The following is a 23553-nucleotide window of genomic DNA, read 5'->3' as shown; positions in this document are numbered from 1 at the left end:
GGGGGGAAGCAGGCTCCCTGCTTCCCCCCTCTCTCTCTGCCTGCCTCTCTGCCTACTTGTGATCTCTGTCTGTCAAATAAATAAATAAAAAAAAAAAAAAAGAAAATGAAACTATTATTACTAATCAGGGTATAGGAAAAAAACCCATAAAATATGCAAGGAAAATAGGGTGTGTTTTGGTAGGAAATGAAGGAAATATGAAGGCTGGAAGGAGAGTAATTTTGTCTTAACTTAAGGGTATTTAAAGACTGGTTCAAAATAAGAATGAGGAAAACAAAGGACCAAAATCTAAGCCGGTGAAAGTTGGAGAGGGAGAAAGAGAGAGAGAAAATTGTATCTTGTGCGGGCAAGGTTGTGCAAATCACATGGATTTATTATAAGGGTTTTAACAATGAGCTTCAATATCAGTGTAACTGTGCAGACTAGAATTTGATCTGCTTTCTCTGTTAAAAGAATGACCTTATCTTGGATTATGGTCAAAGGCTTTTCTTTACCTGTTGAGTGATTCACACGGAAAACAAAGATTCTCTATATTTTACCAAAATGCTGTTGCTTGGAGGTCTTTGATTACTTAGGAAAACTGAGTCTCCTCAATATTAAAAGAACTAAGACTTCCCCTCACCCCCAACTGTAGAACTTACTGTTTTTGTCTTTAAAACCTTTTGTTGTCACTTTGGTTAAATAAGTAACAGATTAGGGGCACCTGGGTGGCTCAGTCGATTAAGAATCTGACTTCTGCTCAGGTTATTGTAATGATCCCAGGGTCCTGGGATCGAGCCCCACCTCCTGCTCCCTGCTCAGCGGGGAATCTGCTCCTCTCTCCCTCTGCCCCTCCCCCTGCTCAAGCTCTCTCTCTCTTAAATAAATAAATAAAATAAAAACAATAAGTAATCCAGTATTGTTTTGTAATTGGGGCTCGACCTCACAACCCTGAGACTGAGAGTCACAGGTTTCACTGACTGGGTCAGCCAGGCTCCTGCCCTCCTATCTATCTATCTATCTGTCTATTTATTGACAGACAGAGATCACAAGTAGGCAGACAGGCAGGCGGTGGGCGGGGGGCGGGGGGGGGGCGGAAACAGGCTCCCCGCTGAGCAGGGAGCCTGATGCGGGGCTCGATCCCAGGACCCTGGGATCATGACCTGAGCCGAAGGCAGAGGCTTAACCCACTGAGCCACCCAGGCGCCCCCTGCCCTCCTATTTAATCAAATGTTCAAACCATTGACATTTTTAACCAAGTTCCCCAAATAAAATTCTAAATTTTACCTTGCCTTCACCATGTATTGCCTTCTCCCATGGTTGAAATATTATTTTATTTTGTTTAATTAATTACTTATTTATGTAAGTAGGTTCCACACCCAACATGGGACTTGACTCACAACCCTGACATCAAGAGTCGCATGCTCTACCAACTGAGCCAGCCGGGTGCCCCAATGGCTGAAAATTTTTAGAATTGAAGCCATAAACTCTCTCTGCCCATATACTGGTCTGTAATTCAGAAAGTTCTTCTCACTGTGTGAGTCGGTCATCTTTTTCTACATCAGGAGGTGTGAGAGGCAGGAGTCTAGGATGGCCCCAAGGTTTCTACCGCAGGTGTGCACCTGTGTCCCCGCCTCCAGCGCGGGTAGATCTTGTCTGTATGATAGAATGTGAATGTGATAATAGGTGATATTCCAGGAAGGATTTTGCAGGCATAAGTATCCTAATCAGTTCATCTAAAGGGAGTTTGGTTAATGCCCTCACTGTCTGTGATACATTTCTATCTGTTAGATTCCTAGAAGAGCCTTGGCTGATTTGAGGTAAGAATAGTTCCGTGTTTGGGGCACCTGGGTGGCTCAGTCATTAAGCGTCCGTCTTCAGCTCAGGTCATGATCCTAGAGTCCTGGGATCGAGCCCTGCATCAGGTTCCCTGCTCAGCTAGGAGCCTGCTTCTCACTCTCCCACTCCCCGCTGCTTGTGTTCCCTCTCTCGCTGTGTCAAATAAATAAAATCTTAAGAAAGAAAAGAAGAATAATACCATGTTAGTCATAATTCCAGTTATTCCTTAAAATGTTCCTTTAGCCAGGATCCCGCTAAGTTAGTTTCCTCCGGTCAGTGACACTTTCTCCGTTTTCTCTTGCTGTTCATGACCTTGGCACTTTGGAGGAGTGCTGGTGAGGTATCTTGTAGAATGTCCCTCAATCTGGGTTGGGATGATGTTTTCTCATGGTTGGGCTGCTGTTCTGGGTTTTTGGGGAGAGTCCTACAGAGATGGAGTGTCTCCTTTTTTTTTTTTTTTTTTTTAAAGATTTTATTTATTTATTTGAGAGAGAGCGCTTGCGCATGAACAGGGAGAACAGCCAGAAGAGGGAGAGGGAGAAGCAGGCTCTCTGATGCAGGGCTTGATCCCAGGACCCTGAGATCATGACCTGAGCCGAAGGCAGAGGTTTAACCTACTGAGCCACCAGGCACCCCCGGAGGGTGGTATTTAAAATAGCAACTCAGGGGACACCTGGCTCTCTCCGTTGGTGGAACTACTCTTGATCTCCAGGCTGTGAATCGAGCCCCACATTGGGTGTGGAGATTACTGAGAAATAAAAACAAAGGGGCTTGTGGGTGGCTCAGTCAGCTAAAAGTGGTCTGCTTTTGGCTCAGGTCATGATTCCAGGGTCCTGGGATCCAGTCCCATGTTGGGCTCCTTGCTCAGTGGGGAGCCTGTGTCTCCCTCTGCCCCTTCCCCCTGCTCATGCGTGTGCATGCTCTGTTTCTCTCTCGCTCAAATAAAATCTAAAATAAAAAAATTAAAAAGAATTTTTTTAAAAAGATTTTATTTATTTGACAGAGAGAAACAGCTAGAGAGGGAACACAGCAGGAAGGAGCTGGAGAGGGAGAAGCAGGCTCCGCCATGAGCAGGAAGCCCAGTGCGGGGCTCGATCCCATGACGCTGGGATCATGACCTGAGCCAAAGGCAGATGCTTAATGACTGAGCCATCCAAGTGCCCCCAAAATAAAAAATCTGAAAAAAAAAATTAAAGTGGTGGCTTTGGCCACTTTGGGGAGTTTACCCAGTTTTAGTGGGTATTTCCCATGTATTCATGATGTACGTATATTATTAAATTTGTCTTTCTCTTGTTAATCTTTTTTTTTAAAGATTTTATTTGTTTATTTGACAGACAGATCACAAGTAGGCAGAGAAGCAGGCAGAGAGAGAGGAGGAAGCAGGCTCCCCGCTGAGCAGAGAGGCCGATGCGGGGCTCGATCCCAGGACTCTGGGATCATGACCTGAGCCGAAAGCAGAGGCTTTAACCCACTGAGCCACCCGGGAGCCCCTCTTATTAATCTTTATTACAGGAGTCTCACTGCAGAGCCCAGGATGGGGGCAGTGATGTTTCCTGCTCTGTACAGTAATCAGTCACCCGCTGGGCTCATGCGCACTTGCAGTGTAGTTAATCTGAGTTGAGAGATGCTATAAAATACACAGCAGTTAAGACTTAGTATGAGAAAAAGACTTAGGAAGAAAAAAAGAATGAGGAGGCTCTCATTAAGTTTTTTCATATTGCCTACAGGTTGAAATGATAATGTATCAGATTTGTATCAGGTTAAAGAAAATCTATTTCTTTTTGGGGGGAGGGGCAAAGGGAGAGGGAGAGAGAACTTCAAGCAGATTCCCTGCTGACCCGGGAGCCCGAAGCGGGACTCGATCTCATGACTTGCAGGTCACAACCTGAGCCAAAATCAAGTTGGCACTTAACCGGCTGTGCTACCCCAATAAAACCTATTATTAAAATTTGAAAAAAAAAAAAAAAAAAAGCTGGGCGTGAAGAAAGTGCTACCCCCACCCTTGCCCCCACTGCTTTGTGAAAAAGTGGATCAATTTTGTTTCTCTTTGCACCATCATTTCAAGATTTCTCATTTATAAATCTATCTGTTCTTTGAAACATTGGACCAGTTTTCCTCATAAGTCATGGGTTAAATAAAATCTTTGGCATGTAATCATTCTAGATCAGTTTAAGAATCATGATTTTTTTTTTTTTAATAGTATCCCATAACATGCCCTTGTTCTCAGATGTCTCAGCCCCACATTCTAGCTTCAGATTTTGCTGCTGGCTTGTCTTTTGCGCACTCTGTTCCTCTTTCCTGGAACACTGTGACGCATCCCCCACCACCAGTGAACACATTCTTTGAAACTCCCAGTCAAGATCCCCAGCTCTATCTTCTGGCTCAACTCCTATCACCCAGTGTGGGGTCTGCAAAAGGGAGTAGTTAGGGTTGTTTGTTGAATCACGGAGTATGTCTTCTGCCTCATGAGCTCCTAGTCACCCTTCAAAACCCCAACCCCTGTGCTCCTATTCCCTAAGCAGAGCCTTCACTCCCTCTCTGGGCTCCTCCAGGCCTGGTGCCTCCCTCTGGCCCATATGTGCTCCTCGTGGGATGAGGAGTGTCTGTCGGGCTCTATCTCCCCAAGAAAGGGGCCTTCTCAGGAGGGTCCCAGCAGCGTGTCGTGGTCCAGGGGGAATTTGTTAACTTATCAAATGAATCACAAAATCCAGAAGTATTTACTAAACTTGTTTCAACGTAGCACCATTCTCAGTGGGGCAAGATGTTTGATCCTGGGGCAGGAGTCTGAGTCTGGGCTTTCATGGAATGTGTAGAAGTTATCTGGATGGTAGGCAGGGGCTGCTGAGAGTCAGGGACCGGACAGGCAGGGACAGGTGCGCTCCTGCTCTTCCTCCAGCAGGTCCCTCCCAGGGCACCAGCTGTCACTTGAAGCAGACTTCCCTCTGGGAGCTGGCCACAGGTTGGCAGATGTCTGGCTTCTCGCCCTGGAGGAGAGGGCCGTGAGCTGGGGGTCCTGAAAACAGCCGCTGCCCACCCCTGCCCCCAGTGGATCCCTCCGTTCCCCTTCCAGCTTGCCTGGTACAGGTGGCACACGAGGCTTAGGAGCTGACTTGGATTTTTCAGGGGTTTCTGCAGAAAGCAAGACAGGAAGTCACACAGTCTCCTTTGCCTCCCACCCTCGGCCAACCCATGCCCGGCCCAGAAGGGTGGCAAATGGCCCCATGGCTGGCCTCCTGCCAGAGGGCACACCCGTCATGCTGGTGCTGGCCCGGTGGCCAGAGCGAGGGCTGTAAGAACTCTTACCCCATTGACGACGACCCAGGGCACATACTCGTGGGGTGGCTGCAGGGCATCGGTAAGCTGGGCATTGACATGCAAAAGCTGCATGCCCCGGTCCCCCATTGCGCACTCCATGATGGTGTCCGGGGACACCTCCGGGGCATAGATCTGCAGGCACTGAGGGCAGACAAGGGTGCCTGGTGAGCGGGAGCATTGCCTCAGCTTCCTAGGCATTGTCTCCCTAGTATTCCCCCCTCCAGCCCCCCCCCCACCCTCCCCCGTTGCTGGGGCCAAGCTTGTACCTCCTGGGCAATAGGAGACAGTTGGGTCCACAGCACACACAGCACATGCTTAACACTTACTTGAGTGGACGCCCCCAAGGCAGGGGCTCAGGCTGCTCTTGCTTTTCAGAAGACCAGACTCAGAAGACCGCAGCCCTGGACCCCTTAAAGGGGTCTCATTTTCCTCAGAGCTTCCGTCTGTGCTATTCCCTCCACCAGGAACGCCCTTCCACTTCCTTCCCCCAGAATCTTTCCAGTGCTCCTTCCTCCTCTGCCCACCTCTGGCCCCGCTATGACTCTGCAGGGTTGCTGGGGGTGTCCCAGGGTGAGCCTTTTGGGTGGTCCAGATGTTTGACGAATGAATAAGCTATTGGTGTCAATGAGTCACTCCACTGGGAGTTGTTTTTCATAACCCTTCAGAGAAGCAGGCGGGCCTGTCCTGCCATCCCCATACCCCAGGTGAGGATCATCATCTACGTCCCTGCATGTTTCTGTTCATCCAAGCCTGGCTCAGAGGCACCTCCTCCAGGAAGCCCTCCTTGATCTACTCATGCTTCCCAAAGATCTTTGTTCCCTTGCTTCAGAGATCAGAGGCTTCCAGAGGGAAGGCCATTTTCCTGGGGCTACAAAGAGAGTGGTGGTCAGGCCAGAAGCTGAATCTGGGTCTGTCTGGGGACAGGGAAGATCAGGGTCTCCTAACCCAGGGCCAAGTGAGGGGTGCTGCTCACCGGTTTCAGATTCTTCTCCATGTCATCCATTTCCTCCATGCAGACAATGGTCAGGAAGGCTGTGTTCTTCTCTAGCTGGTCCCACAGGCAGGCCTGTGGGATAGCGGGTGAATAGGCAAGGGCAGAAAGTGGGCCCAGGCAGCCCTAGACCGCTCTGGGAGTGATCACGGGTGTTCCCTAATGAAGCGGCGAATGAAGAGGTGATTGAAGACACAGAGGTTGGGGCTGTTTCCAGTCCCTTCTGAGCCTGGCTTTAGCCTTTCTCAACAATGGGCAGGCCCCTCAGCCTCCGTGCCCCCCACCGCTCAGGTTCCTGGGGGGCCACTCACCTCCACCTTGTTGAGCTTGCATTCCTGCTCCCCGTGCTGGCAGGTGAACTCCCACCGGCCGCTGACATTCTGTTCCTGTAAGGCAGCTAGGTGAGTGCTGGCCAGCCCATCAGGTGCCCCCCTCCCTGGCCTAGTGCCTCAGTTTCCCCAGTGCCAACATACCTGGGCATTTCCATAGGGCACCAGTGTGACATTGAGGATCTCCAGCACCATCAGCCAGGTTGGGAAAAGTTCTCGGACCAGGAAGGCCCGGCAGCCGGGGCACAGTGCCTCGTAGTAGAGGCTTACATTGACAGGAGGTGCTTGTGACTTCCTGAGGGGCACCGGCAGGCACAGGCCCCCAGCCTATGCAGGAGGAAGGGGTGTGAAGGGAGTTTAGCCCTGCTTGGTTCTCTGGCAGCTACAAACAGTAGGTAGTCTATCTTGCACTCTTTCCAGACAAGGCCAGGTGGAATCCTGACTCTAAGATTTTATCGCATCCCTCAATCTTCCTTGATCTCAGTTTTTCTGCAAAACGGATGTGACAAAGACTTGGAAGCAGTAGGCACTTAATTTATGAACAGCTCTTGCTTTCTTTAAGTTGAGGTGAAACCCCTCGCCCCCCAGGTAAATGTATGCAGTAAGGACTCAACACATGCACATTTCTGGTCACTGCTCTCCATCCTGCCTTCCCAAGGTGCATACCATTGGAGACTAATGCATGCTCATTTGTTGCCACTTCATCCCCAGAGCCTTGGCCCTGACCTGAGCAAGGCCCTACACTTGCGCTGAGCCCTTATTTATTCTTCCTCTCAAGGGGCCCAGGTGAATCCCTCCCGAGCCCTGCTGCTGAGGCGGCGCCTAATATGTGCTGACTTCCGGTTGCAGCTGCCCGGCAGCAGGCAGCCAGTGTCTATGCAGCCGTGAGCAAGTGGCTCAGCCTTCGGGGCATCTGTTTGCACCCCCCCCCCCCCCCCCCCCCCCCCCCCCACCACCCCGTGCCCCCCCCCCCCCCGCGCACCCCCCTCCCTCCCCCGCGGGGGCGGGGGGGCGCCCCCCCCCGCGGCTGCCCTTCCCCCCCCCCCCCCCCCCCCCCCGCCGCACCAGAAACACGTGAGCGCTTCCCTGGCCGAAAGGCACCCAGTAGCAGCGCCTAGAGGGTCTGTGCCACGGCCCGACTTCTCTGGGCTTCCCCTGGACTCCGAGAGGAGACTCCAGTCCCGTCCCAGACGCACACAGCAGGAACTCAATGCACCCCCGCGTGGGGCGGGCGGGGATGGGGTAGAGGACAGCTGAGAGTGTCAGACGCGAGATGGGGAAGTGAAACGACTCGGCGCGAGGCCACAGTGCTGGGGGGTTTTCAGTCCCGAGCGGGGCAGCGTCCCCCTCTCCGAACCGGTCTTTCGCGGCAAAACCCGGGGAGAGGGGAGGGGGCGCCGGTCCCGCAGCACCCGCTGCCTGGGCGCCCGTCCCGCTGTCCCTCCCACCGCGTTGCCGTCCCTACCTTGCAGGCGGCCGCCCCCTCGGGGAGTGTTCCCAGCGGAGACGCCCGCGCCGCCGCGGGGACCTCCGGCGGCAGTAGCAGCAGCAGCAGCAAGAATAGGGGCGGCAGGACCGGCAGGAGTGGCGACGAGGCCATCACAGCCGGGCCAGGGTGCGGAGGCGGGAGCAGCGGCCCGAGAAGGAGCCGCCTTTAACCCGGCGGTGGCCCAGCCCCTGGGTCGGACCCGCCTCCCGGTGCCCACGCCCCTGGGGGCTGGGGGCGGGCTATCTCGGTGTCTACTGGCAGGTCTGGGTCCTCTTCCAACCTGGCCCCCATCCGCACTCCCGCCAGGTGAGGGGCCCGCAGTCACCGGGCCGCGGGGCCGCCCTCCTCCCCCTGCCCCGCCCGCCCCCTCCGGGCCGTCAGGGCCGCCAGGTCATGTGAGGCTGGGGCAAGAGCAGAGATTAGGTGGCGGCTTCAGAGACAGGGAGACACAGGCAGGCAGACTGAGACGGGTCTCCACGTGCGCACGCCCCGCGGATCGATCTGGGGGCGGCCGGGGTGATCCAAGCCCTCGGTTCCTAGCCTGGGAACCTCGCCTCCCTACCCCGCCCCCTTACGGCGGCTGATCCCTTGCCCGATAGTGGGCAGGGACTGCGGCGACCCGGCCCTCACCCACTCCCTCCTCCTTAACCCATCGGAGCTGCCCCGGGCGCCCGGTGCTCCTCTCAGGGTCCTCCGCCCCGACGCTCCAGTCCCACCAAGCGTGATCGCGGGGGGCTGACTCAGGCGTCGTCACTGCTAGGCCAGAAAGCAGAAGCCAGCGCGGGGAGGGCGCCTCACTTCTCTTGGTCCTCCCAGCCCTGTCAGGGGTGGGGGTGGGGGGTAAAAGGAAAGCCGGGCTGCTGCTTTCCAGCATCCAGAGCTCGATGTGGTCGTTGGGGTGGGGTGGGGTGGGGGGCATGCAGGCCCGCAGGGAACTCCCACGGGAGAGGGAAGCCCAGGTTGGGACGAAGCCTATACTGTGCATGTCAGGTAGACTGGGGGAGGGGGTTGGTGATGTGGGACCCAGACCTCCTGGAGTCACCACCAGGTTTGTCTCGGGATTGCACCAGGCACCTCAAGTACTGGACCCTCAGCTTCGCCTTCTGTCCGTGGGCACAAGAGTGAAGCTTGGGGAGTGCAGTTACAGGGAAGGCTGGGAGGCAGAAGTAGAGTTGCCCCAGGCTGGGGTGGGGGTGGGGGAAGCCAGTGGAGAGGTGTTGACAGCCCAGGGGAAGGCAGGCAGATAAGGGCCTAGGCGTGGAGGCTGGGGTGGTGAGGGAATAACCCAGATGTTCAGAATTTGCAGGGCCTCAAATGCCAGGCATTACCCGGCACCTGATCCCACGGGAGGAAACACCCACGCCTGGCCCAGATTATAGGCAAGTCCCCAGCTCCTGTCTTCTTCCGGTTTGGGGGAAGCCCCAGCCTGCTGTCCAGAGCAGCAGCCCCAGACTGGGGTTTCTCTTAAGTCCCCAGGGCCGGAGGGTCCTGCCCTCCTTTGCAAACCCCAGGTTCTCTGTGATGCGTCTAGGACTAAGCAGCCCAACAGCAGTTAGCCCATGCTTGCCCCGTTGCTGGGCGGGACAGAAGCAGCTAGTTTTCCCAGGGCTCACTAAGCATGGCCCTGATGGATGGCTTCACAAAGGTAACCTCACTCATTGGATTGTCCGATCCTCAATCCTTGAGCAACTTCCCCTTGGGGGGTGGGGGAAGCAAATATTGACCCTATTTGATAAGAGGAGTTTGAGGATCAGAGGTGGGGGGTGACTTTCCCCGAGGTGACATGCCCAGGCCGGTGGTGGAGGACGGACACCTGTAGAGGCCATGTGAGGCCACGTGGGCTGTTGTTATCTTCTGTCTCCAAGCTCCACCGACTGGGGTCATGGGATCTAGAAAGTGGCCTTTACCCTGTGCCACCCTTGCGGTGGGTGAAGACCACAGGGGAGATAGCATCCAGGCTGGGGTTCCTCATGGGGTAGCTCCTGACTTGGGCACACAACAGGGACAGCACTTGGGAAGGCCCACTGTCTCTGAGGCCGGGGGCGAGGGGGCCAGCTCCTGTCCTTCTGAGATCCTAGCAGAGGAGTAAAGATTAGAGGGCAGCTTTGTTCGTTCACCTCCGGCTGCCGTGGGCATGCTGGGCCCTGATAGGTGCCGTATGGGGAGAGGAGGAGGCAGGTTTAGTCTTCTAAGAACAGAAGGGTCAAGACACAGGGACTCTGGGGAGGGGAGGGTAACGAATGTTCCAGGTCAAAGACGCCATGAGGCCCCAAGTCAATGTCCCCCTGGGACCTGGCGGCCTGCACGTCAGGGACAGGTATGGGGAGGAGGTCAGAAGAGAGTCGGCAGGGAGGGGTGGCACTGAGGGCCTTAAGGACATGGGGGGGCCTCTCTGGGTGCCGGGGGAGGGGTTGTGCTCTTGCCTCCACCCGACCCATGATGCAGCTGCATATCAGAGGGGAGGGGACTTTCCTAAGGGCCTGGCTGGTGGTGTCTGAGTGCTGGGACTCCAGCCTGGGGGGCTGGGGCCAGGGTGGGGGGCAGCCCGGGTACTGGTGAAAGGCTGGTGTCTGATGTCTGGGGTGCCTTGAGCAGGCCGTACTGTAGAGCAGAGCTCAGGGTTTGAACCTCTTTGCTGTGTGACCTTGGTTGGGCAAGTCTCACCTTCTCTGGTCACAAGCAGCTAAACTGGGTGGTGCTCGGGGAGGGTCGTCAGCCTTCCTTGGCTCCCTGGAATTATAAACCCAGGGGCTAGATGTGTGTGTGACCCTGGGAACGCCGGGGTCCCCAGCACACCGTGGCCATAGAGAAGCCCCCCCCCCACCAATAGAAGCATCCACATGTTCTGTGTTTTATATCTGTATCAGTATCAACGTACCATACAAAACCGGCCCACCAGCCTAGCTGGGCAGGCGGGGGGGGGGGGTGCACGGGCAGTGTAGAAAACCAGGGCTCTCGTCCCAAAAGAGGAGAGAAAAAAGGGCTTTACAGTCAAGAAGAAATAAAACCAGAACCCAGGTGATCGAGGAGAAGCCTTGACTCTGCACGGGGTAGAAGTGCCATGGGCAGCGGTGCGGCCAGGCCACCTCTACTTCTGGGAGGCCTGCTGCCGGGTGGGGCTGGCTCGTCCGTTTATTTTTAATTCTTTTCTTTTTTGGGGGGTACTTCTTGGCAGTGGCCCCTATGTGGGGACGACCAAGTGGTGGTTTCACTTCAGGGTTTGGAGGGGAAGTTGGGGTCTGTGGGGCGGGTCCCGCCCGGCCCAGAATGTCCCGGCCAAGGTGGTTCTTGGACTTGGCCAAGTAAAGTTCCTTCCTGCCGTGACTCCAGGTCTATGGCTTAAAAATTGGGGCACCCAGGCTGAGGCCGCACAGCCCAGGGGCCTCTGTAAACATGGCAGGTGCAGCCAGGTGGGTCTTTGGGGACCCTGGGGAGGGGGGAGCCTCTGGTGGGCAGGGCACAGGGTTCAGGATGGCCAGAGGGCAGTGCCTACAGGAGAGGGGCATATGGGGCAGGGGAGGCAGGAGTCCCAACCCAGAGACATGGAGGGACAGAGAGAAGGACAGTTGGATGGGGAGGGAAAGAGACAGGGAGAGACTGAGAGAGAGGCTCAGAAAGAAAGAAATGGAGAGAAAGAGACAGAAAGAGACTCACAAAAGAGAGAGGCAGACAGAAAACCCGAAAGACGGAGCCCTCGGTCGCGGGGGGGGGGCGGTGGTTTGCCTCCCCAGCCTCCAGGCCCTGGGGTGTATCCGCTCTGCGCTGTCCTGCGCCCAGCGCTCAGCGGGCAGGGGGCGGGGGCCCAGGGCCTGGGGCGCGCACCGGGTGGGCGAGCGTGACTGTGAGCGCGTCGTTGTGCTGCACGAGTGAGGCGTGCTGGTAGTGCAGCACCAGCTCCTTTAGCGACCCGTACAGGTTGTAGGGCTCCGCGAAGCCGAAGCCTGTGGCCGTGCGGTAGATGACGCAGTGCTTGGTGTCGCCGTCCACCCTGCAGGCACGCGCAGAGGGGCGGGCGGTCACGGGGTGGGGGGCGCTCCAGCAGGGTTCCCCTGAGTTCCTGCCGTTTCTTTCCGGTGACCTCTGCCCACGACCCTAACCTGGCCCAGATGCCACCACCTCCTGCCCAAACGCGGCCCTAGCTTCCTCCCTTGTCCCCCAACAATCCCTTCTGCCTCTGGCAGCCATGGGGGTCATGACTCCTTCCCGGCAGATCTTCCCAGAGATGCAGATCCCCCACCCCTCAGCTGACTCCTGGAGCCCCCACCAGGCACTCACACCACGGAGCAGGCGTAGCAGCCACGCTGGCTGCTCTCGCGGATGAGGAAGGTGCCATCCCGCTTGCCGCTCAGCATTTCCTCGGCTTGTGTCCGGTTGATCTTGCCCACATACCACGTGCGTTCCTCATGGTGGGGCAGGTCGTCCTCATCCTCCATCAGCGCATACTGGCTGTGGGGGAGGCAGGGAGAGGACCTGGTCACTCACCCCCAAGCCTCTGAGACTTCCCTGCCGCCTGGACAGCGCTCATGGTGAACTCCTACTCATTCTGCAAAACCACCTGAAAATGGCCCCTCCTCTGGGAAGCCTTCCCTGGCCCCCCTCAGGTAGGGGTTCACTTACTCCTCAGTCTCATTTTTGATCCCCAACCACTCGTTGATTTTCTTCTGCCGGGCGCCTTTCTGAGTGAGCCACCTGGAGGAAGAGGAAATGTGGGCTTGTTCCACACTGCTGGTAGGGGAACAGCAGCCGTAGCACAGAATGACTAGCCCCCAGTGGGCCAAGGTGGGCCTGGCTGGAGGCAAGGGGTGCGGGGGACCTCCGAGGGCCAGTTCTTGGTGCAATGACGCCAGTTGCCACAAGGGGTCAGCCTTGGCTTGGTCAAGGAAAGCTTGACTTACTATTACGTGTCTGCTCACTCTTACTGAACCCCCAGAATGCACCATTCCAGCAAGGTCTTATCACCACCAGTCTCACCTGAGGGTTGCATGGCAGTGTGACTTCACACAGGGCAGCTGTCTGTTCTGTACCTCAGTTTCCCTCAGCTATTAAGGGGCAACTTTGCAAAGAACTTTGAGAAGACAGAGTGAGCTCATGTGCACAGGGTGCTCAGCACAGTGTCTGGTACACGGCAGGTACATGTGAGCACCTAAGGCAGGGAGGTTCCCAGCGGGCAGAGGCAGGAGTTGAGCCCAGACTGGGGCTGCTGTAGCCCCAGCATGTGCGAGGGCATCCAGTTAGCATTCACGGAGTCCATCCTGTGGGAGGCTTCCAGTGACCCAGCCCCAGGGGAGCAGTGCTCCCATGTCACAGACACCTGGGAGGCTGAGACCCACCCACAGGGAGCCCTGCCGAGGGGGCCAGGAGGGACCTAATGGAGAGGGAGGGGGCTCCTGGACAGCTGAGGGTCTCAGGGGCAAGGTGGGACCACTTGGTGGAGAAAACACGAGTGAGACAGTGGCAGAGATCACCTCACCAGATGTCCCCGAACCGAGGGGCCTGCCGGTGAGCACGGGGCCGGGCACTCACACGAGGTACTGGTCTCGGATCTTGCGCAGCTGCATGAGGTCTGGCTTGAGGCTGTTCATGCGCTTGTCGATCTCCCGGTTGTCTGAGGCCTGCGCCCGCAGCTCCTGCTCCAGCTTTGTGCGGCTCTCGTGGATCTCAGCGATGCGAGACTTGAGCCGCTCTGAGTTCAGCAGGATCCTGGCAGAGGGGCAGCTCTGAGGCCTTAGAAGGCTCCTAGCATCCAAGCCTTGGCACATGCCGATTTCCCTGATTGCTTGCTAGCGAACTCCTATTCATCCTTCAAAGCCCATTTTTATTTACTTTTTAAGATTTTATTTATTTATTTGATAGAGACATCACAAGTAGGCAGAGCAGCAGGCAGAGAGAGAGAGGGGGAAGCAGGCTCCTCGCCAAGCAGAGAGCCCGATGCGGGGCTCGATCCCAAGACCCTGAGATCATGACCCGAGCCAAAGGCAGAGGCTCAACCCACTGAGCCATCCAGGCATCCCCAAGTCCATTTTTAAATGACGCCCCTCCTCCTGGAGCTTGGGCTGCCCAGTGTTTCCTTTCTTTCCCCACTTGCCTATGCCAGATCAGGTGGGGCAGGGCAGTGCAGGGGAGGCAACTCACCTCTGCATCTCCTTCTCATTGCCCTCACGTCGGAAGCGCTCCAGATATTCCTTGCTACACTTCTCTTGCGTCTGGCCCTGCTCTTCAAAGATCTTGATGGTCTCATTGAAGGCCTCGATAGCTGTGCGCTTCATCTGCAGCTCCTGCGGGAACGGGGGCGAATCTGTTTCTGCCGAGACTCCTGACAAGCCCCTCATGGGGGGCGAAGGCGGATCCCACCTTTGATATGGAGACTTTGCTCAAGCTGTTCCCTCTATCAGGTGCCTCATTCCTCTAGCCCCTACTGTACTCAACAAACTCCTATTCAGCCTTCAGAACCCCACTCCCCAAACTCACTCCTCCTTAGCACTGCTAAGAATTAAAGACAGATCTAGTTGCAACATACAGTTCACGGGGCCTCTCAGGGTGGACGCTCTGCGGAGTACTTTCTATACATCATCTTGTAGAACCTCCCAACGCCTCCTACAAAGTCAGAACTATTCATGGGGAAACAGACTCAGGGGCCCTAAGTCACTTCCAAGATCCTGATGTTCATAACCAATCTTGGACAGGCGTCTTGTCCACTCAGAGCCTCAGTTGATCCATCACGTAAAACGGGGACAAGAAAGAAATTTCATGGGGATAACAGGGGAGACAGAAATATTCTCTGCCTGAGATGGGATGTCTGGTCTGAATAAGCTACATCCCAACTTTTGAAAGGTAATTTATTAGAAGTCCTCGTGTGACAAAACCGTCCTCCCTCTTCCCTGTTTTAAAAGACCCTGCCTTTTCCCATGACCTCCTGACTCTTTGTTTCTGTCAACTCTCATCAGGTTACTAGCTAGCACTTTGAATAACATCTAGGTTGAAGGGCCAGGAGAAATAGACCTGCGGCCCCAGTTTACAGTTCCAGATGGGGAAAGTGAGGCCCAGCGAGACTCAGAGGCTCAAGGAGACACTCCAAGGTCCTGACTTGGCTGTTCCCCAGGGCATTGGCTGGTGCTTTCTGATCAGTTCTTTTGTGTTTTTTTGAAAACGTTGATTTCTGTTTGTAGGGGAGTCCTGGGCACTACGTGGCTGCTCTGTGACCTGGAAGCAGATGTCTGTCCCCAGGGCCTCGCCACAGCCCCTTGGTGCCTGTGGTACCTGGGAGGTGCGGGTGTACTCCTCATAGAGCTGGTCATACTCGCGGCTCTTGTCCTGGTACTGCTGGTGGTAGACTTTGAGCTGGGCACCCACCGCCTCCACACTGTCCTCCTTGACAATCTGGTCCTGGGGAGAGCCGGTGTGATCAGAGAAGCGGCTGAGGACACTTAGGCCCACGGCTGGAGCCGCCCTCCCTGGCCACAGACCTGCTGGTACTTGGACACGGGGTAGAGGAGCCGGGTATCCAGCTTGGCATTGTACTGGGCCAACGACTCATGGCGGTAGTGGGTGATGAGGTCCACAACAGAGCAGAAGGTGAGAGGCTCCGAGAAGCCGTAGTGCCCGTCGCGGTGGAAGACTTTGATCAGCTTGTTGTTCCCGCCTTTCCTGGGGACAGGAAGGGGGGTCAGCAGCCGGGGGGACCCCCAGCCATCCTGATAACTATACATGTCCCGCTCCCCATGCCACCCCCAGTCCTCCTGACCTGGTAGCCTCCCTTGCAGCTCTCACACCCAGTCACCCCTGAAGGGACAGGCCCCCACCTGAGGGTCAGCGTGTACTCCCCTTGGATCTTGCTAGATGCATCTCGGACCAGAAAGGTGCCATCAGGCGTGTCCCGGAGTTTCTCGTTCACCTCCTCCCTGTGGCGACACCCAGGATTGGGGGCGCCCGCCCAGAGACCCTGCCCTTCGGGCCCTGCCCGCCATGTGGCCCATCCCCAAACCCTACCTGGAGATGTCACCCCAGTACCACTCCGCGTCCTGCAGGGAGGGTGGGCTTCCCCCATTGGCCAGGCCTGCAGGGGCAGGCTTTGCTTTGGGGGGTTTAGGAGGCAGCGCTGAGGGACAGGAAAAAATGCACATTGAGTACCGACTGTATACTGTGGCCAGCTCCTACTGCAACAGACCTTGTGGGTATTGGCAAGGCCGAGTCAGCATTGGAGGCTCCCAACAATAAGAGATAATATTGGTACAGGGGTCACCTGGGGGCGCAACCTCCTGCTCCTCCAGATGTTCCTGAAGCAACTTCTCCACCAGCAGCGCCGGGAAGTCAGGGCTGGACTCAGTCCTGGGGGGAAGGGGAGTGCAGTGGGTAGGGCCTGACGCGCACGTGGTCCTGCACAGTGTCTGCACGCCTGGGGCAGCTGGACGGGAAAGCAGGTGTAGGGAAGAAGGGCAGATGACAGGCAGGTGTGGGAGACCAACTCCTGTTTATGTATATGCAGCAAGCACTCATACGAACGCACAGGAGTCCAGTACTTGGGGTGGCGGGGAGCAGAAGCGATGGGACACGTACCACCCACGTGCCTTCCCTCTGGTCTGGGCCCCATCACTCTGTCTCAGGCCTGCTGGGGTCTTCCCGGGGCCCAGGTCCCAGCCTCGCTATATACCTTTCTGGCCTGCTGTCACAACAGCTCTGGCCTCTTTCCCCCAGGGCCCTGTTCGCACTCCTTTAACCCGGTCTGGACTCCTGCCAGGCAGAGGCTCTCCGCTCTCCCTCCATTTAAAGCCCCACCCCCTGCTAATCGGGCCGAGGCCCCGCCCCCTCCGGCAGCTCACCCTTCGGGCGCGCCCCCTAGCGGCGGCGAGGGAGGCGGCGCGCGCAGCAGCAGCGGCCCGAAGGTGGCGCCCAGGGCTCGCACGGCGGGGCCAGGAGCGGGGGCGCGTCGGGCCACTCCGCCCAGGTGCTGGAGCAGGAACCGCAGCGTGAGCGCGCGGTGCAGTGGCAGCGTCGGGGGCTCCAGCGCCGGCCCCACTGGCCCCGCGGTCTCTGCGTACAGACGGCCGGAGCAGGGTGAGCCGGAGTCGGCTCCCGTCTGCCCCGGCCCCCTCCCCAACCCGGTTTCCCGCCAGGCTCACCCCGCAGGGCCCGGCGTGCCTCGGCCACGGCCTCGGGAGTCACGAGGGGCGCGGGTAGCGCCAGCAGGAAGCCCTTGACACCGTCTGTTAGGGCTGCGGAGTCCCACTGCTCCACGTCGCTCAGGGACCAGTCTGCAGGTGCAGGGGGGGCATGTCGGCCGTGAGGTCCGGGCCAGCTGTCCCCCCCACCCCTGCCCATCGAAGCTTTCCCTCACCTGTGCGCGGGGCAGGCAGCTCAGGCCTGTAGAGGGATTCACTGTCTAAACCTGGGGAGAAAGGGGAAAGGGTGGATCAGCTCTACCCCAGGTGGCAAGCCCAGCACCGGGATGGTTCCTGGACCCCTTGTGGGGCCTGGGATGGCTATTCAACCTCCCAGGGATAATTGTCGGCGGGGGTGGGGGGTGGCGGGGGGAGGGGAGAAAGATGGTGCCAGAGGGCACAGTACATGCAATGGAGGGTCTGGTGACATCCTCATCCACACCCTAGGAGTCACTACTGCCCCGACTCAACATGGAGACCCAGAGCATCCAAGCTCAGCTTCTTTCCATGCAGAGTGTCTGGCAGCCCCCTGAAGGAAAGAGTTGCCCATCACCAGAGGTAAGCAAGCAGCATACAGGGGTTGTAAGGGGGCTGAGGCTCACCTGTCCGCTCAATGGCCTCTACCAGCTTCACCAGGATCGGGGGAGCCACATCAGGTGGGGAGAACTGCTCTGGCAGGTCAGGGAGAGTGAGGCCTGGCAGAAGGGGACAGCATGTTGGTGGGGTCCCTGGAAGGACCCCAGCCCCTTTTTTTGCCTGGTGGACCTCAGCTTGGGCAGCTCCAGGTAGGGTCTGGTCTAAGCAAGTGCCTGACATCTGTACCACCATCTTAGGGAAGCCAAAACCTGGCTGGAGGGGCTGGGAGGGCTGAGTTGGTGGTCAGCAATTTTCTGGGTTAAAATATCAGTTTACACAATTTCAGAGACTAGGTATAGTGGGTTGATTAGTGTCCCTCAAAATGATATGTCCACATCTTAATCTGATTCCTGTGACTATGACCTTACTATGCAGATATAATGATAGTAAGAATTCTGAGACAAGATCTTAGATTTTGCGCTCTCAATCCAGTGACTGGTATCTTTATAAGAAGAGAAGGCCACATGAGGACAGAGGCAGAGACTGGGGTGATGCGGCCGCAAGCCAAGGGATGCCTGGAGGTACTGGAAGCCAGAGGAGGCAAAGAACTGTCCACTCCGAGAACCTCCAGAGGGAGCAGGGCCCCGCCAACACCTGGATCTTGGGCTTCCGGCCTCCAGAATATCAAGGAAGTAAACTGTTGCTTGAAGCCATCGAGCTTGTGGGCGTTCAGGAGAGCAGGTTCAGGGGCCTGCCAGGGCTCTGCTGTGCAACCTGGTGCCCAGCACTCGCCCTCTCTGTGCCTCAGTCTCCTCAAGTAAGAAACTTGCTCATGGTGTCCTCTCTCCCTCCTTAGTGTGAACAACAGAGTGGTTGAAAAGAATAAAAGGACGAAATCCCTCTGTGGGTCAGAACACCTCATTCTGAGGACCTTCCTTCATTCTCTAAGTCATCTTGTCTTAAAAAAAATAATAATAAAGTATTTCCCCCATTTTAACGATGCTGAAAGCCCTCTCAGCAGGTGCCAGGGGCCTCCACGGCCCTGCGTTTCTCGCTCCACCGGGCCCTTTGTGTGCAGGCGCGCTCTGCCTGCCCGGCCACCATCTAATGCGGCTTGGCCCTCGGCAGGGACGCCCTGGCATAGAGCAGGGGCAAGCCCAGGCCTGCGGGGCGTCCCTGAGTGACGGGCCAGGTGGTGCCTCAAGCTGGAGAAAGGCCCAGCTAAGTCCCAAAGACTGAAGGGGGAAAAAAAAAAAAAAAAAAGGAGAGTGAGAACAAGGGGAGAGGAGGTGGGTGATGGGGGGGAAGGCCAGTTCTAAAATCTGCCTGTGATGAGTTTGCAAAACAGGGAGGGAACACTCGTCAGAACATGTGTCACGCCCATTTTATGGATGGGGACTGAGGCTGAGAGAGGGAGCAACCTCCCTCTGGGGGCCCAGGTGACACCGTTCTGCACTTAGCTCCCGGTGTGGGGTTGAGTGGAGGAAACATAGGCGGCCACAGCATGTTGCTGGGTGGTCCTAGGACCCTGGAGGGGCCAGGCCTGAGCGTGCAAAGGACCAAGCCTTCCAGTTGCCAGATAAGGAAACTGAGGCCCGGGGAGGGCTGGCCCCGGCTGTCACACAGCCCTGGAGGATTTGGAGGGCGGGGCCAGGCAGACACCCGGAGTGGGCATGTGTGTGGAGGCTGGACGGAGGCCAGGCAGAGGAGGGAGGCGGCTGTTACCAGGGGGAGAGGCAGATTTTGGCTGGGAGCCCGGATGGGGCCGCCTCCTGCTCCTCCAGGCTGAGGCGGGACATAGGCCCCGGCCCTGAAGGCACCAGATGCTGCAAACCGTCGCCTCCATGCCTCCCATCCGGCCCCACTCTGTGGGGCTCTGGCATGACCCTCTTGGGGCACCAGGGTCCCTCTGGCACAAAACCAGGCAGGCCAAAGGTCAGGGCCATGGTGCTTCCCAGGGCCTTGGCCTTCACCGGGGGATGGACCCCGAGTGCGTGGTTTGACCCCTTTGCACCTCGGTCTCCCCATCTGTACACGGGGCCTCCCTGGGTTGTTGTGAAGGTTGGCGCAGACTACCAGGCACTGGGAACTTGGCCTCCTCCCCACAAGCTGAGGCTCAGTTTCCCTGGCTGGAACCCATGCACTCTGCCCAGCACACAGCAACTTCAGCATACCCTGAGTGCCCTCAATTCTTCCCTCCTAGCACGTCCCCTGGAAGTGTAGATGGCCAAGGAGGGATATGGGGTCCTCACACTGCATGGCCTCGAGGGATCAGTCCATCCTTTTTGGCCTTGTGGCTCCCTTCATTTTGGAAACCAGGTAACAAAGGGGGTTTCTCAAGGGACCCTATCTGCAAACTGAGGGATGAAGCTAAGTTGAACCTCTGAATCCTACTGAATGCTCCCCACTGTCATCAAAATCAATCCCACAGAGTCCCTGAGGCACAGCCCCCGCTGCCCTTCCCTTCCTACTCCACTCCGCTGGCTGTTCCCCGAACCTGCCATTACATTCCTACCTCATAGCCTGGAGCCCTTCACCCTCGGCTCTCCCCATGGGAGTCTCCTTCCTCACAGCATTTTTCATCACCTAATCACGTCCTTGTCACTTCTTGAACAGGGAGCCCCGCAAGAGCGGGGCCAGGCCTATGCCCCCCACTGTGTTCCCAGTGCCATGAATTGAGCCAGCTCTGACAGCAGCACAGTCAACACTTGTCAACTGACCAAATGAGCTTATTCCTCCTCCCCTGGAAGACATGCCATTGCCTCACTAGAAAGAAGAGGAAACTGAGGGTCTGAGGGGACCCCGTCCCTGCCAGGGCCCCTGCCTGCTGCTCACCTGGCTCAGGGGGCCCATCCCGGGGCCTGGCGGGCAGTGGGCGGGGGCCACGTGGACGAGGGCCAGGCCGGGCCAGGGCTACAGGACCCAGGAACTCGACGTAGGTGCCGGGGAAGTCACCTCGTTGCCGCGTGCGCTCATTGAGGCCAGGCATCCAGCCCACACTCTGTGGGCAGCGCTCGTTGCCCTCAGCCACGCCCAGCACCTGCAGGGCCGCCCGGCTCACCACCAGCACGTCGCCCGGCAGCAGCTCCAGGTCCTCCGGACGCTCCCGGCGGAACGGGTACAGTGCACGGTACTGGAAGCCCTCGGCACCGGCCATGGCGGGGCTGGGTGGGGTCTGGACGGTCAAGCTGCTGCTTGGGGCCCCAGTGGCCCCATCAGCTGGGCCGAGGGCTGGGAGGGTCCGCTGAGTCGGCCTGGGGCACTGAGACCACTATTTCTACTGAGAAGTTACAGGTGACCGTGGGGGTCACTCATGCCTTGCTTCCCACCATTATTCCATGACCCTGACATGGGTCACTCATTGCTCGGTCCACCATTCGTCAGCTGGTGGGAGGGGGTCGGCAGCGTGGTCTCAGCTCACTCAGCCGCTGCGTCCCCCCTCAATCCGTAGGGCAATGCCAGGCTGCTCACTCCCTCACATGGGGGGCCATCGGCGCCCGAGGCTGGCGGCTCTTCCGGCTGCGCCAGACGAGGGGGCCGAGGGCACAGGCTGTCACCATGCTTGGCCAGGACGCCGACCTAGGGGGAAGATGGGCAGGATGGCATCAGCCAGGTTGGGCTCCTCCCACCCCCGCCCCAGAGATGGGCCCCAATATGGGGTCGCAATCCCCTGACTCACTAGGTAACCTTGGGGCAGTCCCAGCCCCTCTCTAGGCTTGTTTCCCCAGCTGTAAAATGGGTGTAACAACAGCCCTGCCTTGGGGGGGGGTCCCTGCGAGCAGAGCTTCAAGGAACCTGCCCCAGGCATAATGCATGCTCAGTAACCAGCTCTTCCTTGCCCCTTTATTACAGATGGAGAAACTGAGGCTCAGAGCTGGAGGTCTTTGTTCGATCACTCAGTGCACCAGGAAGCCAGGACTCAAAGACCGGGATCCACCCAACTTCAAGGCCCAGAATGGATTGCAGGAGGCAGGAGGCAGCAGCCACATGGCCAGGTGGTTATACCCACAGTGGGTGGAGTGTGATGGGGAATTCTCAGGGTACTGTGGGAGCCCGAGGAGGGGCTGGGCCACTTAAGCACAGGAGGAGGCAGTAAGGAAGCAAAGAGGTAGGAAAGCCGGTCCAGGCAGAGGCCCCAGCACAGTCAAAGGACTAAGAAGTGAGTCCAAGGTCTCTGCAGGGGAGAAATGAAGAGGGGGGACCATGTCCTGGCTTGGCTAAATGAGGGGCCTAGAGGAGGATCTCAAAACACAAGGGGGGGGGTGGTCATGGGAGATCAAGGGGATCTTGGCCCCAAGGGAGACATGGAGCCAGGAGAGCGTGAATGGGAGGAGGGCATCACAGCTGCCAAGGGGGGAGGCTGCTGGATGCAGGGCGATGCTCAAGCCCCAGGAGTCCCAACTTTTGGGGAAACAGCCCACCACAGATAGCATTCCCAGTCTCAGTCCTGCAGATTCAGTTCTCCAGAGAGTGGGTAGTGGGGGAGGACATGCTTTTTTAGAGGGTAGGTCTTCACAGAGGCAAGGAGACAGCACCGGTTAGAGGAAATAGTTCCTGCAAAGGCTTGACAGCGGGAAGTTGCTGGCCAAGAGTTCAGGTTGGCTTTTATAAAGCCACCAAGTGTGGACCACGCTGGCGCTTGAGTACCAGACAGCGGGTGGGGGCTTTATATCCCCCGACCTCGAGAGCCTCGGAAGGTGTCAGAGCAGGGAGCAGAGGCTCCACATTCCGGGGTGCCCAAACTTACCTCCTTCCTGGTCTACCCCCCCCACCCGCCGCCCCGTCCTCCCATTCTACAAGTGGGGAAACTGAGGCCCAGCGAGGGGACATCCAGGAAAGCGCCTGGATCCGCTTGCCTGCCCGCCTCCGCGCTCCAGCATGCACAGGTTTGCACACGCCCCGGTGTGTGCGCCCGGGAACCAGCGCTCCCCGAATCCAAGAGGCGGGGTGGAGGGGCTAGGCCTGGCCAGGGGCTTGGCGGCTGGACTCAGGGCCCGCGCGCGCTCATGCGTGTTCATATGCGCACGCGGGCCTCCGTGGACCCCGCAGCCTAGCCCGGGCAACGCAAGCGGAGTCGACCCCCGACCCTCCTGCATCCCATTCCTCCACACAATGCCTGGGTGCCCCTCATTACTGCTCGACGCCCCACTCCAGGCAGGGCCTCCTTCCATTCGGGGCCGCAGCCCCAGACCCTTATCTCGGCCTGCGAGCATTCCGTTCCCCTCCCACAGTCCCGGGCAGGCAACACCGCTGCCAGGTCGAGCCCGAGGCCTCCCTCCCGTCCTCTGAGGCCCCCAGTTCCCGCGGGGCGGGATGCACCTCGGCGCTTGCGTTCTGACTTCCACCTCGGCCCCACATTCTGCTTAGGAGCCCCGCATCTGAGCGCACGCCAGCCCAGCCTGCCACGCCGGCCGGCCTGGACTTACCTGGTCGCGGCCGCCACCGCCGCCGAGGCCGCCGTCACACCGAGTAGAGGCCGACCCGTGGCTCCACCGCGGCCGCCGTCGCCGCAGCCCCGGGATCCCCGCCTCCGCCACCGCCGCCGCGGTTCCGAACAGCCAGGCCCGCCCCCGGCGGAAATGGCCGAGCGCATTCGGGCCAGGCGGGCGAAGCGCGGCGGAGGCGGACCCTCGGGACGTCCGAGTATTTCCGGAAAGAGCCGAACATACTCCCGCGGGACTGGCGGGTGAAGGCTGCCACGAGATCGCCGATCATTTCCGGAAACAGCCGAGTGCAATCGGGTCAGCTAAGCCTTTCCCCGGTTCGGCTGGGCTTTGAGATGACGGAGCAATTCCGGAAATCGCCGAACGCCTTCCAGCGGGATTGATGGAACAGAGGCTGAGCCTCCCGACTGCGGAGAGTTTTGAAAAGAACCGAGTG

The 23553-nt window shown here is 57.8% G+C and overlaps 2 protein-coding genes across 3 annotated transcripts; both read right to left on the bottom strand.

Moving 5' to 3' along the window:
• Positions 1-4516: 4516 nt before the first annotated feature.
• On the bottom strand, positions 4517-8238 carry LOC111143798 (IFI30, lysosomal thiol reductase). 2 transcript variants are annotated; one of them, XM_022497681.1, is made up of 7 exons: positions 7919-8228; positions 6598-6780; positions 6436-6510; positions 6107-6199; positions 5122-5274; positions 4894-4947; positions 4530-4802 (listed from the first exon to the last, which is right to left on the bottom strand). In XM_022497681.1, exons 1-7 carry the CDS (start codon positions 8051-8053, stop codon positions 4740-4742), a joined length of 756 nt encoding a protein of 251 aa, XP_022353389.1. In that variant the 5' UTR covers positions 8054-8228; the 3' UTR covers positions 4530-4739. The 2 variants fall into 2 exon arrangements, with proteins under 2 accessions (XP_022353388.1, XP_022353389.1); XM_022497680.1 differs by having other exon boundaries at positions 4517-4947; positions 7919-8238.
• Positions 8239-11582: 3344 nt separating this feature from the next.
• On the bottom strand, positions 11583-23171 carry LOC111143790 (phosphoinositide-3-kinase regulatory subunit 2). The gene is made up of 16 exons (XM_022497670.1): positions 23100-23171; positions 20509-21252; positions 17700-17792; positions 17274-17324; positions 17059-17190; positions 16759-16969; positions 16182-16267; positions 15929-16037; positions 15742-15840; positions 15406-15586; positions 15200-15325; positions 14075-14217; positions 13466-13642; positions 12560-12631; positions 12218-12388; positions 11583-11930 (listed from the first exon to the last, which is right to left on the bottom strand). The coding sequence occupies exons 2-16, from the start codon at positions 20828-20830 to the stop codon at positions 11723-11725; spliced, it is 2181 nt and encodes a 726-aa protein (XP_022353378.1). The 5' UTR covers positions 20831-21252; positions 23100-23171; the 3' UTR covers positions 11583-11722.
• Between the last annotated feature and the right edge of the window lie 382 nt (positions 23172-23553).

This window comes from Enhydra lutris, unplaced genomic scaffold (genome assembly GCF_002288905.1).
Source record: "Enhydra lutris kenyoni isolate GAN:26980312 unplaced genomic scaffold, ASM228890v2 scaffoldscaffold10, whole genome shotgun sequence".
Classification (NCBI taxonomy): Eukaryota; Metazoa; Chordata; class Mammalia; order Carnivora; family Mustelidae; genus Enhydra; species Enhydra lutris.
Note: the sequence above shows the minus strand (reverse complement) of the source record. Positions and strands in the feature narration are given on the sequence as shown.

Bases quoted from the DNA above. Each gene is read 5' to 3' on its own strand.
- LOC111143798 (XM_022497680.1), bottom strand. From the start codon at position 8,053: ATGGCCTCGTCGCCACTCCTGCCGGTCCTGCCGCCCCTATTCTTGCTG. The intron at 6,511-6,597 runs GTATGTTGGCAC...GCTGCCTTACAG, and splicing joins TGCCCTATGGAAATGCCCAG to GAACAGAATGTCAGCGGCCG. The intron at 6,200-6,435 runs GTGAGTGGCCCC...GCTATCCCACAG, and splicing joins GCAAGCTCAACAAGGTGGAG to GCCTGCCTGTGGGACCAGCT.
- LOC111143790 (XM_022497670.1), bottom strand. From the start codon at position 20,830: ATGGCCGGTGCCGAGGGCTTCCAGTACCGTGCACTGTACCCGTTCCGC. The intron at 17,325-17,699 runs GTGAGCCTCAGC...CTTTCTCCCCAG, and splicing joins AGAGGCCATTGAGCGGACAG to GTTTAGACAGTGAATCCCTC. The intron at 12,389-12,559 runs GTAAGTGAACCC...CCTCCCCCACAG, and splicing joins ATCAAAAATGAGACTGAGGA to CCAGTATGCGCTGATGGAGG.